This window comes from Lichenostomus cassidix, chromosome 18 (assembly GCF_008360975.1).
Source record: "Lichenostomus cassidix isolate B80296 chromosome 18, HeHo_3.0, whole genome shotgun sequence".
In the NCBI taxonomy this organism is placed as follows: domain Eukaryota; kingdom Metazoa; phylum Chordata; class Aves; order Passeriformes; family Meliphagidae; genus Lichenostomus; species Lichenostomus cassidix.
In genome coordinates this window covers 327,303-342,487 of record NC_139498.1, presented here as the reverse complement: position 1 = coordinate 342,487, position 15,185 = coordinate 327,303, and the positions used below count along the sequence as shown (strand labels likewise).

Here is a 15,185-nt window from a genome sequence, read left to right as displayed (position 1 = left end):
GGCAGGAAACCGTTTTTTCTGGCTCATTCCAGTGAGGCAGTGACTTATTCACTTGCTCTTTCATCTCCCACTTCTCCTTTTCAGTCACTGGCTCTAAGGGCACATCACAGTGATGAAAACATGCAGTGTTACCTTGTACATTAAAAAATACTCAGATTTAGGTCAAAGTCCAATTTATCTTGTCATGTGTTTGTGAAATATGGAGAAAAGTCAAATGCATTATATTTAGCAGTATGGCTGCAGCTTCAAAAGTTGTATATGTGGATTTTTTCCATAAATGTATGCAAAGTATGGGTCAGAACAATCTGAAATGTGTCATATACTTCCTTCCACTCAGAAATTTTTTCTGGCCATGATGCAACCAAACCTGGATTGGGACATGTGCCTGCAGCCAGGGCAAAATGTTAATTTTGGGGAAGTGTAACAGAGCCAAATAATTTACCAAATTACTGGACAGTCATTATGTTAACAGGTTTTTAATAACTGCTGTACTTGTGAATAAACTCTTGGAGTTCTAGAATAAATCTTTATAATGTTCTAGAACTCTTGGAGTTCTAGAATAAATCTTTTAAATTCTTTTTCTTAACAAAGTTATTTTACAAATTTTTTGCTAACAGAGGCCTGTGTTATCAGTTCAGAAAGGTAAAGCTGGTGTGTGCTGAATTGTAAGATTTTAATGTAGGAATCAATAACATAATCTGTCTTAGTGGAGGCTGCAGGAAAAGCAAATTGGAAACCCATGGAAACATCTATAGAAAACTCAATCTTCTCTCCAGAACTGGAGATATTTGCAGGGTGGTGTCCTGCTTTCTAACTCACCCCCACCATGCTCTAGAGTTGTTCTGACATCTTTGTTTTCTTAGTCTAGAAAGTAGAAAAAGCTTTCTGTAGGACCTTGCTAGAATTTGGCTTTTCCCTGCTACATGGAAGCTTTAGGGAGAGGGAGATGTATTTTTATTGCAGTTTTATCACATTTTCTTTGACAAGCTTTCATTCTCATACAGAATAGTTGCTGCTTTGTTCAGTGGTTATCACCACTGTTGTTGGTATTGGAACAGATCAGGCCTGTTAGAGGGACTTACCTAATTACAGGGAACTGCAGTTCAGGGAATTTTGAAAGCAGGGTGACATGGTTCCAGTCCCAGCATGTCAACACTTGAGTGGGGAGCAGCTGGAGAGAAGGCCTTAGTGCTCTGACTTTTGCAAGAACTTTCTCTGCTTGACCCCTTGTGGAGCAAAAGGGGACAAGAGGGCTCATTCTTACTGATCTGTATTCAAGCATATGAAAACTATTGTAAGATCTGGCCACAATTAATTGAACTTAAGATTCTCTTTCTATCTCAGAGCAAGTTCTTATTTCAAAACAAACTTTGAAATTGAGGTTGCAACAGGTTCCAAACCACATAAAAGTGATGATGAAGATTTCATTGTCTGTCTTCAAACAATCTTTGCAGAGCTACAACCTGAGTTCAAGATTATGAAAGTGTTAAGAAAATGAGAAAATTTACATTGCCCCAGTAACTAAAAATGTAGAAAAACAGCTTTCCACAGCCTTTCTTTCCAGGTGGATGGTGCTAGTAAGTAGTCAGAGAAGAATTCCTTCCACTTTAGAAAATGAACTCCTCCATCCTTGTGAAGAGGCATATGAGTGGAAATGAGTTAGAAATTCATGACTACTTTCTAACCATTCATACACAGCACTTCAATGTGCAGGAAGCTATCAGAATAATCAGTGTTTTGGTTCAGGTGCCATTAAGTATTTTAAAAAATTCTGCTGCTTTTTAGTAACTTCTTAATCTGTTCCATCTACCACTTTTTTATTTTTGCTCATAAATTGAGTTTCAGTTACTAAGAAAACAAGTAAAACTAGGATGAAACACATGAAGACACGGTACTAAAGAGAAGTTCTAGGACTTTCGTGAGAATGATGCTTCTGTACACACTGAATAGTTAGGGATTTGCCATAAGACTCTTTCATGTCATCTGATATGCAGGAGTGCTTCAGAAAAACATTGCAAAAGACAGAGAGACATTCATGGGACTTCCAGCATTGTTAATTAAGTGTAGGAGACATTTACTGATAACATTGGAAATTTTTATAAATGACATTTCCCCAGGAGCTTTCAGAAATACAAGCTTGGGGGCTTTTAAGCTCAATTCAGGTAATTATTGCACATAGATATGTATTTGTGTCCTTTCACTATTGTGGTACTATGTGGTCAATAAAACCGTGCAAAAATTCTCAGCTATTTGATGTAATTGGAGCAGAGGGGAGCACTTTATTTTGGTTGATAAAAATAGATTGCCCCGTCTTAGAAAATTAGGTGAAAAGAAGCTATTAGCCAAAAAATGGTTTGCTGTATTATTATTCTTCACTGTATTTTCAAGGCAGAGAGGGAGCTATAGGAAAGCATTACCAACCAGACATTCCTGCAAATGTCATGGACAAACCAGGGTCAGCTGCTAGAAAACATAAATCTACCTTTGAAATTTCCTGTAATTGTGTAGGTTTTCCTGAGCATTGTTTGAAAAAAACCCTGAAATACTGAGGTATCTGAGGCAATCACACTCTGTTGTTGTTCTGCTGAGGACTGTAATGTGTCCTGGCAGTAACAGGGCAGTTGGAAAAGTTGGAGATTGATTCACGTAATAGTGATTCTACACTGTAATATCATGTAACAACTTCACACTGCCCTTTAATTCAGAGAAGAAACAGTCCTTTTTAAAAAATTAAAAGTTTCTGAAGATAATTCTGGCAAGAAACTGTTTATGTTAGTTAGCTAGTCTTACGTTTTTCCCACGTTGACTAGAAAGTGATTTTATAGAAAATCGCTTTGTTGTTCTTAAACAATAAATATACAGTCAGTTGTCACTTCAAAAACAAGTTGTGCAGCTTTGTCCTAATGATCTCCTAATAATCATTTGAGGGGATTTTTGGAGATAGAACAGAGTTCCTCCAGTTCTGGTGGTGAAACTACTGCTGTCTCACAACAGTCACTGTCACCACAGGTGAGAGTTTATTTTCTTACAGAGACACTCTGTGTAATCAGTTCTTACCGAGACACTCCGTGTAATCAGTTCATCAAGAGACTTACGAAGTTTATTTGGCTTTTGCCTTTAGCAATGCTTGTAGCATTTGCATTGTCTCACTTAACTGAGGCGGGTGTCGCTTGTTCTGATTCATGATACTGTTTCTTTCACAAAACTGAGCATTCCCTTCTCATGAAGCATTTGTGATTACAAAACCTCTTGCCTTTGGTCTGTAATGTCTCTCTCTTCTTTTAGCTCATTTTACACAGATTTAGGGATCCACTGAGTACATAAGCTTGGTCTCAGTTTGCTTTTAGCACTTCAACCCAGCAGCTCGAGACAATGCACTTTATATGATGGTCAGTAAATGCTTTTTCCCTTGCTTTCCTCTAGAAATGGGGAGCTGATGATGTAACTCACCATGTGTTGCATTAGATATTATAAAACTTGTGGAACACTTGAAGGAAACACTGAGAAATAACTGACATATTGACATATAATTGACAATGGGTGGGGGGGTCCCTCCCCACACATCCTGAAACCAATTTCTTCACACAAGGGCTAGAAATGAGTTGCTTGATGTCGTTAATGGAATAAAGCTCTGACTAAGCAGCCTAGTCTGTAGAGACAGATACAGATGAGTCACTAAGCTCCTTTGTTTGAATTTTAATTATTCTTAGGGCCTTTGATGTGTGTTTGGGTTCTCAATGAATTAAATGGAGTTTATTTTGACACCTTTGAGAGTGTATCCTGGAGCATTTTTTAGGCTTAGAGAGAAAAATATGCCATGTAGTTATGTTTTGAACAAAGCTGTTCTGAGAGTATTTATTGTTGTAAGAAGAAATCAATGAAATAAAAATAACTGTATTGCTATCCCTCATATCCCACTTTCTTTCTGTCTGTGGCATTAAATGTGCATATTTGTGTGGCTGCTACTTTCATCTGTGTTGCAGCCAGAAATCTGTTTGGGTAGGGGGTTATGTTTTTTTAATCCATGTAAATTCAGGACATCCACCCTGGCTGTTGCCATCAAAGCCAGCTGCTGCTGTGGTGCCATGCCCTGCAGAGTGGTACAGACTCTGTAAGCCCTGTGTACTGAGCCTTGAATTTCCTGTTCTTGTCTTGCTTAGCTCTGCAGATATCCTAGTACACTTAGGCTGCCCAGAATCTGTGCCAGTTTCCCAGTCAAAGGCTCTCAAAACATCACTGTTTTTGTTCTTATTTCCTTCCTGTTGCATCATGATGTTTGCACAGAGACAGAAGAGGTGAAAAAACAGTACTTGGTCATGTTTTATCCTCTTACTCAGACTCATGCTAGTGTAGTGGCTCGATTTTTCCCTGTGGAAGTGGAGGATTGCATCCTTTTGGCTTCTGAGATATTTTTTGCCAATATACCCATTAATAAGCACATGTTTGTCTTGGAAATTGTAGAGTATGTCTCATAAATCAGGATACTTCTGTGGAGGTGACATCAGGAGTGAAAATCCCACGATTCAGGATTTTTTAAGGTCTCCGTAATTTTGAGGTATTGGTAAAACTGAGCAAAGAACTTCAGAAGAATTAAAGTTTCTCAGGTGCTTTGTAGTTTCCCATTTTATGAACCAAGTTCCAGGAACAAAGAGGAGGCTGCTGAGAGTTCACTTGCAAACTGTGCATCAAACTGTGCATCAGCCTTTCAAAAACAATCAAGTTGTTGCAGGCCTGACTTAATCCTCTGCCTGGTGAGTTTGAGGAATTGCACTGCCAGTATTTTGACCTTTTCTTTTTCTGTGTGTGCAGATCCTGTCCTCCAGGTGCCGATCCATGTGGAAGAGTAAGTCTGTTTCCTTTATCTGATTTACAGCTTGTTCAATTTTCCTTGACATCTTGAAATTTGGTTTAATTTGAACCAAACCCATCTGTGTTCTAGACAAGCTGCACACCTTGCAGAAGGCAATTTAAGGTGGTTTGGGGGAGCAGACAAATGGATAGAATTAACTTCATGTAATAGCTAAGAAGAAACATCCTGTCTGCAGCCTGTTCCCTGGAGCCCTTGCTGGGTTTGGAATCAGGGCTGTGAACTGTGCCACGAGTGACAGGTGTGAAGTGACAGACCCAGAACTGATTCTGGGTTCTGTACTTACCCCCCTCACATAGAGACTAAAAATAGTGAAACACAGGAAACTCCAATCACCACCACGAGCAGAACCTGCAAGTGATGCCCTGGAGCTGTAACTTCAGCGTGGTCCCTGCAGCAACCTCACATTTTGCTAGAAAATCTGGGGCTTTAATTTTGTGTCTCTGAAGTCAGTGGTGACATCTTTTTCTTTTTCTTTTTTTTTTTTTTTTCATCACAGAATCATAGACATCAGGGTTTGTTTGGGGGTCTTTGTGTAGTTGGGGTGTAGGGTTCCCTTTACATCTCAAATTTATTTAATTCTGTCAACTCTTTTATTGCTACTTGCCTTCCTTATGCACTCTGCTTCTGTTTATTTGTTTGGTTTTGTTCTAATTCTGTGTCATTTTATGAGTTTTTAGGTTTAGTTCAAAAGCTTTCACCTGAGTCATTGCCTGCCACATTTGGATCTTTGAATTTTCAAATGCATTAGTGGTCTTATGTTTTATCAGTTCTGAAACTTCCTTACATTTTTTAATTTTCACAGTCAATAAATGAAACTTTAAAAAATTTAATGTGAGATGTACTTCTCTGTAAAGCCAGTGCTGACCACAGTTTCTTTCCTGTTTTTTGAGAAGCACACTACATTTTCTATTATTTATAATTGCTCCTTTAATCCTAGGCCAGCATTTCTTCCAGACCCAAATGATGGCAGTTTGTACACGCTTGGTGGCAAGAACAGTGAAGGCTTGACTGTAAGTATATTTTTTTAATTCTTTCCTAAAAAGTGCCCCAATCAGCCTCACACCTTTGCAGAAGGAAAACGCATTTTGTTAGAGCAAAATATTGCCACCTTGTGATTGTCAGGAAGTGATTTCTGCTTGAAAATATCAACACCATGTCTTGTCCCCTTGTACAACTTTTCTGTAACTTGCTAAAATAATGATAATTACAAATAAAATTTATGTTTTGTTATCCAAATACTGACTAACCTCTGTGTGATTTGATAAGAAAGGTGTACCCAAAATAACACCAATCAGATGTGTCACTCTCATCCAAATACTTAATTTTCTAAAACCATCTGCCAGAAGCAGGATTAATACATGCTCTGTGCTGATCCCTTTAGAAGGTGTCTTGATAAGATTTAGTAAGCAGATAAAAATGCTGAACCTTTCAGATTAGTCACCAATCCGTGTAGGCCACAGCTACTGCCTAATGCTTCACTTTGATTTTTGAACTTTGTGGTGATACTCAGATAAAATGTTTGGCTTCCTACAATTTTTTTTTTACTCTGGCAGCTGCTATGATTTTCCTTAAGAAGTTCAGTATTGTTAAATATTATAGTATTTACTCTGGCTGAATTCTCAGGTATTGTAATAATAGAAATAACCAAGAAAAAACCTGTCACCTTTTTCTGTGAACAAATGTGAAGACTATCACATCAGTATGGATGAACTTTTATTGTTTGTTTGTTTTTCCCCTAGAAACTTCCATTTACTATCCCAGAGCTGGTGCAGGCGTCTCCCTGTCGCAGTTCTGATGGGATCCTCTACATGGGTGAGCTCAAATTGTATCTCCTTTAGATTGCAAGATGTTCAGCAACTGCAAAATGTAGAGATTCCCAAACAGATTGAAGGAAACATGCCTTATTTTGGGTATTAATTATGGTTTCTCATAAACCTTTCTGATGACAGAAAATCTGATTAATGTAGAATTCAGCTACTCTGTGAAGATCAAAAAACAACTGCTTTTCTGGAAGGAGAAAATACCTTTTCTAAGCAGTGAAGTGCCTGTATGGAGTTTTTTGGTTTCTTGAGATGCCATCTCTCAATAAAATGTGACTTCTACTTAAAGTCGTCTTATGATTATAAATGTCATTGACTGCCTGACAATTAGAATAAAACTAGAAATCCCATTGCGATGCAGTTACACATCCTCCATTGTCTGAGACACAGTTCATTTATAGTACAAATAATAAATTTATGGCTGATTGTCCTGACTCATTCTAATTGCAGATGGATTTGGGAGGAGAAAAGGAGAAGGAAGGACAGTTATTACTTATCACAACAGTAAAATATGTGAAGATCAGAGTGAGCTTATTATTGGGGTTTTTTAAATCTCCTGAAGGGCCAATATTCCTTCTGGCTCTCCACGTCTTGCCAGTAAATGAGAGAAAAATGTTTATTTGAAGCTTATAAACATACCTAATGTGTATTAATTTCAAAGAAATTCTTAAAGTCGTGGCTCACATTGTTTTGAGTGGAATGTTTGGATTACAATTCTCAATCAATTTGAACAGTGTAGACCCACGGGTGTTTTTTTTCCCCACGTCCTGTCCTTCACCATGAGCACTTCAGTCTCCTTGTCTGAGAGCTCACAGGATCTGCTGCACTCAGAGCTCTGTTAGATTTTATGCATGAAAAAATAATGCAGCCAGTAGTACTTCCTGTTGTAAATACTGTGTTTGGGTTTGGGGTTTTTGGTCAGTATTTGGGATTGGCCAGTAGCGCTAAATGATGAAACTAAGCCTGACTGTGAAAAACTATTTTATGAAAAATGCTTTGTTTGTACTAAGTTCATGAGTCTGCTAAAGAAAAAAGAAGACTGAAAAGCTGGATGAGAGTGCAGTTTTTCCAACTGAATGGTAATGTGGCTTAAATTATGATTTCAGGTAAAAAGCAGGATATTTGGTACGTGGTTGACCTCATGACTGGGGAGAAACAGCAGACCCTGACTTCCTCTTTTGCCGAAAGTCTTTGCCCATCAACATCCCTCCTGTATCTTGGGAGAACAGGTCATATGCTTTTTTTTTCCTGTAGTTTAAAAGAAAATTCTGGTTTTTAAAGTTCAGGCTCAACAAACAACCCTGTGGTCAGTTCAGGTTTTCAAGTATATTTCTTGGAAAAAACTTCTGTAATTTACCATTTTAGACTGTACACAGAAGAATTATTAACTTCAGCAGCAGAAAGATATCGGTCTTTTAAACTTTGGCAGTAGGTCCATTATTCTTCTTGTTGACTAAGTGGCATTTGTATTGTAATTAATGGTGTATTCCAGTAGCAGTTGTGAACTGTTTACTCTGTAACATACAGCTTTTAAAAAACTGTTTAAAGAATGTAGAACTAGAGCAGATCTACTAACATCACAAGTGCAGTGTGCTAAATAACTGATAAACTGAGACCAACACCATGCAGGTGCTGACTAGAAACAGGAATAAATGTTACAGACTTATTTTTTAACCTATCAATGTGTCCTTAAGTGGGATAATGTTGGGAAAATGAAATGCTGAGAGCAGTGAGTGGTGTGTGATGTTTGAGGAGTGTCTCAGATTTAAGATTGATTCTATTCTCTCATAGGTTTTTTTGCTTCACAGACTGTGTATTTTTTAACAGAGTACACGATCACAATGTATGACACCAAGAAGAAGGAGCTGCGATGGAATGCCACCTATTTTGATTATGCAGCTACTTTGCCTGATGAAGACATAAAATACAGTAAGAATTTAATTGCTTTGTCCCTCCTGCAGGGGAGTTTTGTGTATAGGCAAAAATATTCAGATTTTTTTGTGCAGTGCATGTACTTCTGCCATGTCTATCCATCACATAGTGCAGTATCTAAAGCCTGTTATGTAGCTTCAGATAAATTGAATTCAGGAAGGTGCAGGTCTTGAAGGTGTGGTTTCTTAAAATCAGTGAGAAATGGCAGGAGAGGCAGCAAACCTGAACTGTGGTGCACAACCTGAATGCAATGCTCTTGAATGGCAGCTGGACTTGTATCACTTGTATTAAGGACTTGTATCATGGCTTTGCTGCTCAGCTGCTGTGCAGTGAAAGGTGTCATGGTGACTGCAGGCAAAACTGTTCCTGTGCATTATTAAAGCTGCAGAATGCAGGTAATCTCCACACATTTGTTTATTGCAGAAATGTCCCACTTTGTGTCCAATGGGGATGGGCTGGTGGTGACCGTGGACAGTGAGTCTGGGGATGTGCTGTGGATCCAGAATTACGCGTCTCCTGTGGTGGCCTTTTACATCTGGCAGCGAGAGGGGCTGAGGAAGGTCCTGCACACCAACGTGGGCATTGAGACCCTGCGCTACCTGACCTTCATGTCCGGGGAGGTTGGGCACATCACCAAGTGGAAATATCCGTTCCCAAAGGAGACAGAGACCAAGAGCAAACTGACGTGAGCCTGATATTCCTGCTGTTCTCACTGTCCATTTGACAGAGCTTTGTCATTAAACAAAACCGTTAAAGGTTGTGCTACAAGTTGCAATATGGTGAAAAGAATGCATAAAAGCAGTTCTAGTTCTCCAGGTGTTCTTTTTATATAATATTTGATCTTTTAGTGTATAAAGTCAGAGACCAAACAAAAAAATATGTAAACTTAGGAAGTGTATATTCCTAAGTTTTATCAGATGTTCTCTGTTGAAGAGTTTCTCAGAACGTGGAATTAAATTGGTTTTCCTAATGGAAGTCTTTCACTTTATAATAAAGGTGTACAGCATTTTGGCAAATGCCAGTTACTGAAAAACACAGAAATAGGACATGAGTTATGTCAAATGAGCAACAGTATTGTGGATAATGAACTGACAATGCTGTCATAATTTATAAAGGGCTTCATAGTACAGCAGTGCTTCAAACAATTTTACAGATCCAGGCTTTTCAAGACACAAATACTGATGATTTGGGAAACTCTGCATTTGTTCTGCAAGGTTGTGCTGCCCAGGTTTTAGCTGAGCTGGTAAAACATCCACTTGCCTGCTACTAACACTGACTGTTTTTCTGCAGCCCAACCCTGTACGTGGGGAAATACTCAACGAGTTTGTATGCGTCGCTCTCCATGGTGCACGAGGGAGTCACTGTCGTGGTAAAGAGGGGAGCTGCAGGGTGGGAAAGTGCCTTTATGGAATTCGTGTTGTCCTGGGCTTGGAAAAAAGGCTGAAATAGAATAATGCATAAAAACCATATTAAAATAGAAAATAAAACGCTGAAGATTGTACATATGCAGAAATTTGAAGGTTTTGCAAATTTCTATGAAGAAATGTATAGCAAACGAAATATTTCCTGAAACAATTAACAAGCCCTAGAATGCATGACCATACTTCTGGAATAATTTCCAGTGCTGCAAAGGAGTAACTACAGCTCCCCAGGAACTGTGCAGGCAGGCTCAGCACGAGCAGACCTGAGGTTACTGCTGTTGGTGGTGCTTTGTGGTTCATATTAAAATTGCTGGTTTGTCATCAGAGTAACTCCCCACAGACAGGAAACTGCATTATAGTTCTGTTTTGCTCACTGTGGCTGCCAGGTAGGAAATACAGAGCCTGCTTAATTTTGGGGGGGGGGGGGAAGGAATAATCTCATCTCCCAGGCAACATGTCCCTGAAAAGGTCCAGTGTCGAAGGTTGTGGAAGCAGCTGCTAAGGGCATAATGGCTGTGTTTACTCACACTGACTTTGCTGCTTGTAATCTTTGCTTGCCCACCCATTTTGACCTCCAGTTTTTAAATTTAGTTGCCTATTTAAATATGCTAAGGTCACAGTACCAGTAATTGTAACACTGATCTCTCTGTAGCCCCGTGGCAGCGCCATTCCCTTGCTAGAGGGTCCAAAAACAGAAGGAGTCACCATAGAAGACAACGGCGAATGCGTGATCACCCCCAGCACCGACGTGAAGTTTTCGGGCAGGCTGAAGGAAAAGCACAAGCTCAACTACTGGAATGACTGGCTGCTAATAGGTGTGGGAGGCCTTGCCTGGCTATAATTACTGAATTCTAGTAATAGTGTCTAATTCATCCTCATTTGCATATAAACTAATGCGTTACATATCCACCTGCCTACTGTTTTTCCCAAGGCTCCTGCCTTATTCCATGACAGGGTGAAGTGCTGCATGTGTGGAAAGTTACTTATTGCTTATTTGCCCCCTCCTGCAGAGAGGGGTATAGTAATTTATTATTTACTGTAAATACAGTATTTGGGTCCTTTTGGATTTTTTTTATTGTGCATGCTGTTACTTCATATGGATCAGACAGTCATGTTTTCCCCGTTTTGTAAATGGGTTAAAACATAGAGGCTGAAGATAATGTTTATTAATTGTCAGCCTGTCCTGTGTGTCCCGAGTCCCTGAATTTTGGAATTGACTTTTCAGTGCATTTACAATTTTGCTTCAAAAATGAGGAACTGTCTGAAGTTCAGTTTTAAGTGATGCCTGATGGTAACTGAGTGATGTATGTGGCAGGAGCTCTGGGGCAGGGACAGTGTGCAACTTCCGTCTTACTTAAGTGCCAGCTTTCTCTTCCCATGATCCCTTTCCTTGTTAGTACCCTCATACCTGCAGTGTGTTAGGCAGTTCTCTGAAACAGTTCATGTTCCTCTACAGCTCTCAGTGACCTCTGCCTTCCACCTTCCCCCTCCTTTCTCTTTCCTGCTCTACACATGAGCATTGTGTTTTGTGATGTTCTCACTCTTCAGCAAAGATGATGCAATCAAGGATATCTTTCCTAAAAAAGGACAACTCTCTGTTTCAACAAATGTGTTTTATTTAAAGGGCACCATGAAACACCATTATCTGCCCCCACAAAGATCCTGGAGAAATTCCCAAGCAACTTACCGAAGAGGCCTGAAAACGTGATTCCAGCTGACTCTGATAAAGCCACTATTGAAGAGGTTTGTGATGAGAATAATTCTCTTACTGCACAATAGAAGAATATAAAGAAGTGGAAGCTGAGGAAGGCTACAAAAGGAAAGCTGCATGGAATTACTTCGTATTTTTTGTGTCAAATTTTCATGTACTTAGCACATAGAATCACTGGTATGAGGAAGTGTCACTCCACTGCTTTTTTTTTTCCCCCCATGCAAAACTTTGACTTTGGTAGGTTTAGAAATGACTAAAAATGATGTAGGAAAAAGGCTGGCTATAAATGCCTCATTACCCACAGAGGTACTGAGCTAACAGGGTTTTCTTTGCCTCAGGTCATTGACATTGTTGAAGGTTCCTCAACACAAGGGCCTCCAGCTGCTCCAAAGGATATCGATGAGACTCCTGCTCGGCACATCCTGCGGCCAGAGGCTCCGGTGGACTCCATGCTGAAGGACATGGCCACGATCATCCTCAGCACTTTCCTGCTTGTGGGCTGGGTGGCTTTCATCATCACCTACCCAATGGTAATGCTGACCTGGCTTGATGTGCTTTTTAGTGTTGGAAGGGTCAGGAACACTGTAGAGCCCAGAAGTGATAGAGGAACTAGTGACACTCTCCAGGGATTTTTTCCTCTTCACAGACGTGCACTGGGGAGCAAAGGCACAAATTTGACTTTACAGTGATTTCTCTGGCCATATGTGCCAACTCTGCAGAGGTTTTCTTTTCCATTCACCAGTTGTGGTTTTTGTAGGTATTACTCTTTTTGTACATGATCTTAGCACTGTTGGCTTCACTCTTCTCTTCCTCACCTGAATCACTTCAGGTTTTCCAGGTATTGGATCAAAGCATTTATCCTTCTGTGGGTTAAATACACCTGGTCAACCTAGTAACAGCTTTTTAATCAAGCTATGTGATTGCTCATTTTAGCAATGGAAGTCCAGAATGAAATAATAGAAGTTGTGAGTGAATGTTACCCAGCCTGTATGGCAGGCAGGGACAGGGCAGGAGAGTTTTGTTCCCACCTTTTAGAAGTAACACCCCAATAGCTGTAGGGTTCCCTTGGGTGACCTGACTGTCAAATCTTCACTGAGGTCCTTTCTCATAGAGTGTCCACCAGCAGCAGCAGAGGCAGCATCAGCTGGAAGAGAAGATCCAGCTCTTGCAGCAACAGAAGCTGCCCTTCGGTGCTCCCAGTGACCTCCCGCCTGAGGCAGATTTCCTGGACGCATCATACGGCCGGACGGAGAGCTCAGCTGCCAGCACCCCAAACCTGTCCCCCAGAGCTTCAAACCACTCTGCCTATTCCAACATCTCCACATCCGATGTTGGGAGCTTCCTCTCCACTGAGCAAGAAGAGGGAGGTAAAGTTGACCCAGTGTGGTTTATTGTATCTCTGTTCCCCCAGTGTGTGGTGGTGCAGTAGAATAGTTACTGATGATACCTCATAGCTCAGCAAGATGAAAAGAACCATTGTCCTCTTTCAGGCTGAGCCCTGCACACCACAGGCAGGTCTCCATGCCCTGACCCTCAGCAGGATTGTTGCTTTACAGAAACAGCCAGTTGTTGTTCAGGGCTTATGTTGCCCAGGGTAGTGTGTTCCTGTCACTTGTAGCTCCTAAATAAAAACGCCTATTAAGATGATTAACCAGACTCAAGAAATGAGGATTAGGCAGCACAACCTTCCTGCCTGTCTTCCTGTGCACTCATTTCTCCCTTCAAAGGCTACTAAACCCACTTCCATAATTGTCAGTCAGCATTTCCTAAATTCAAGATCTATAAACTTTTAGAGTTTGGCTGCTGAGAACCACTCATTTCTCATAGCCATGAGCCATAATCTTTCCAGACCTTATGTCAGGTGTTGTGTGTAAATGTGTTTTGACTCTTGATGTTGGCTCATTGGGTCACCACAGAGTATATATATCAGGGTAAGTACCAACATGGATGTGATAATTTCTTTTGATCATATGTGTGTTCATTTTAAGCATGAGCAAAAAGACTTTTACAGACTGGCCCTGAAGTCTGTGCAGTTGTCAAAAGCTGCCTGGCCCCATCCTAAATCAGTGCTTGTTTCTCTTTTCTTGTTCAGATGAAGAAGCAAGCAGAGTGATTGTTGGCAAGATTTCATTTAACCCTAAAGATGTATTGGGACATGGAGCTGAAGGGACAATTGTTTACAGGTAGAAGAGAATGTGTGCATTAAACAGACCAATGTTGTGTTTGTATTAGGTCCTTTTAGTTTATTTTTTTATAAAAGCCCTCACATCTACTATGAACAGATATGGAACTTTTTGCATGTGACTGGAATATTTTCATGCATTTTCTTCACTAGCAAAAGCTATTTTACTTCCCTAAGAAGTGTTTACTGGTCAAATGTACCTGTTTCCAGCACAGGAAAGGCTTTCATTGGCCTCTACAATGGCTTGTCATATTTTCTGTACATGCTTTGGCCTCAGAGTGTGAAGGGTGGTTGTACCTTCCCTCCCTGGCTGCAGGGGCACGTTTGATAACCGTGATGTGGCAGTGAAGAGGATTCTCCCCGAGTGCTTCAGCTTCGCAGACCGGGAGGTGCAGCTGCTGCGCGAGTCCGACGAGCACCCGAATGTCATCCGCTACTTCTGCACGGAGAGAGATCGGCAGTTCCAGTACATTGCCATCGAGCTGTGTGCTGCCACCTTGCAGGAGGTGACCTACAGCAGCTGGGAACATCTTCTCCCTGGAAGGCCTTTCCTCTCCTTGAGCTTAAGTTGCTGAAGTGCCTGACACAGGAGATATTCCAGTTACTCTCACTGCCATCTCAGGGACAATTACATGTTCCTAGAGCAGGGATGTTTTCAGACCTTTAGAAAGACATCCCTAACCCTGGACTGATTTATGGGCAGAAGCTGTTGTCCTTTGATTTTTAACTTCTTGTGAAGGACTCCCTTCTAGTCATCCTCCCCCTCCTACCATGCAGACTTTGAAGACTATTTGTTCTTGTTTCCAGAGCACAGTGCTATACAGAATTCTAGCTCTGAATGAAACTTTTGAGATCATCACCCGTGGGAGTTCGACAATCACGTTCAGCCAAAAAAAAGCTCTTTGCTTTGTGCTACCAGCTGGCACAATTTAGTTACATCTTTTTTGGGGGGTGAAGTGCATGGATGTACTGTTTATGCAGCTGCTATGCAGTGCTGTGGCTGACTCTCCTGGTTATCTGTTTGCAGTATGTGGAGCAGAAGGCCTTCAGCCACCATGGCTTACAACCCATCACTCTCCTGCAGCAGACAACATCTGGGCTGGCTTACCTGCACTCCCTGAGTATTGGTAAGAAAGCATCTCCTTTCAGGACTGGATGGAGGGCTGTGTTTTTATTAACTGGAAAAACAAGAGAAATTGGTCTGGTCCTGGTCTGTTCACCTGGCCTATTGGAAGGTGTCCCTGCCTAT

The 15,185-nt window shown here is 40.7% G+C and overlaps 1 protein-coding gene across 3 annotated transcripts in view; it reads left to right on the top strand.

Annotated features, from left to right (window-relative positions):
• Positions 1-15,185, top strand: part of ERN1 (endoplasmic reticulum to nucleus signaling 1) — a 33,023-nt gene that overhangs the window by 13,388 nt on the left and 4,450 nt on the right. For 2 of the 3 annotated variants that reach the window (XM_085077262.1, XM_085077261.1), the window contains 14 exons: positions 4,810-4,843; positions 5,808-5,880; positions 6,610-6,682; positions 7,797-7,919; positions 8,518-8,619; positions 9,046-9,307; positions 9,913-9,991; positions 10,696-10,858; positions 11,668-11,786; positions 12,093-12,284; positions 12,866-13,121; positions 13,847-13,937; positions 14,253-14,442; positions 14,964-15,063. In XM_085077262.1, the coding sequence (XP_084933388.1) occupies positions 4,810-4,843; positions 5,808-5,880; positions 6,610-6,682; positions 7,797-7,919; positions 8,518-8,619; positions 9,046-9,307; positions 9,913-9,991; positions 10,696-10,858; positions 11,668-11,786; positions 12,093-12,284; positions 12,866-13,121; positions 13,847-13,937; positions 14,253-14,442; positions 14,964-15,063 (1,857 nt within the window). Of the gene's footprint in view, positions 1-4,809; positions 4,844-5,807; positions 5,881-6,609; positions 6,683-7,796; positions 7,920-8,498; positions 8,620-9,045; positions 9,308-9,912; positions 9,992-10,695; positions 10,859-11,667; positions 11,787-12,092; positions 12,285-12,865; positions 13,122-13,846; positions 13,938-14,252; positions 14,443-14,963; positions 15,064-15,185 lie in introns of those variants that run through there. The other variant, XM_085077263.1, reaches the window with a different exon arrangement.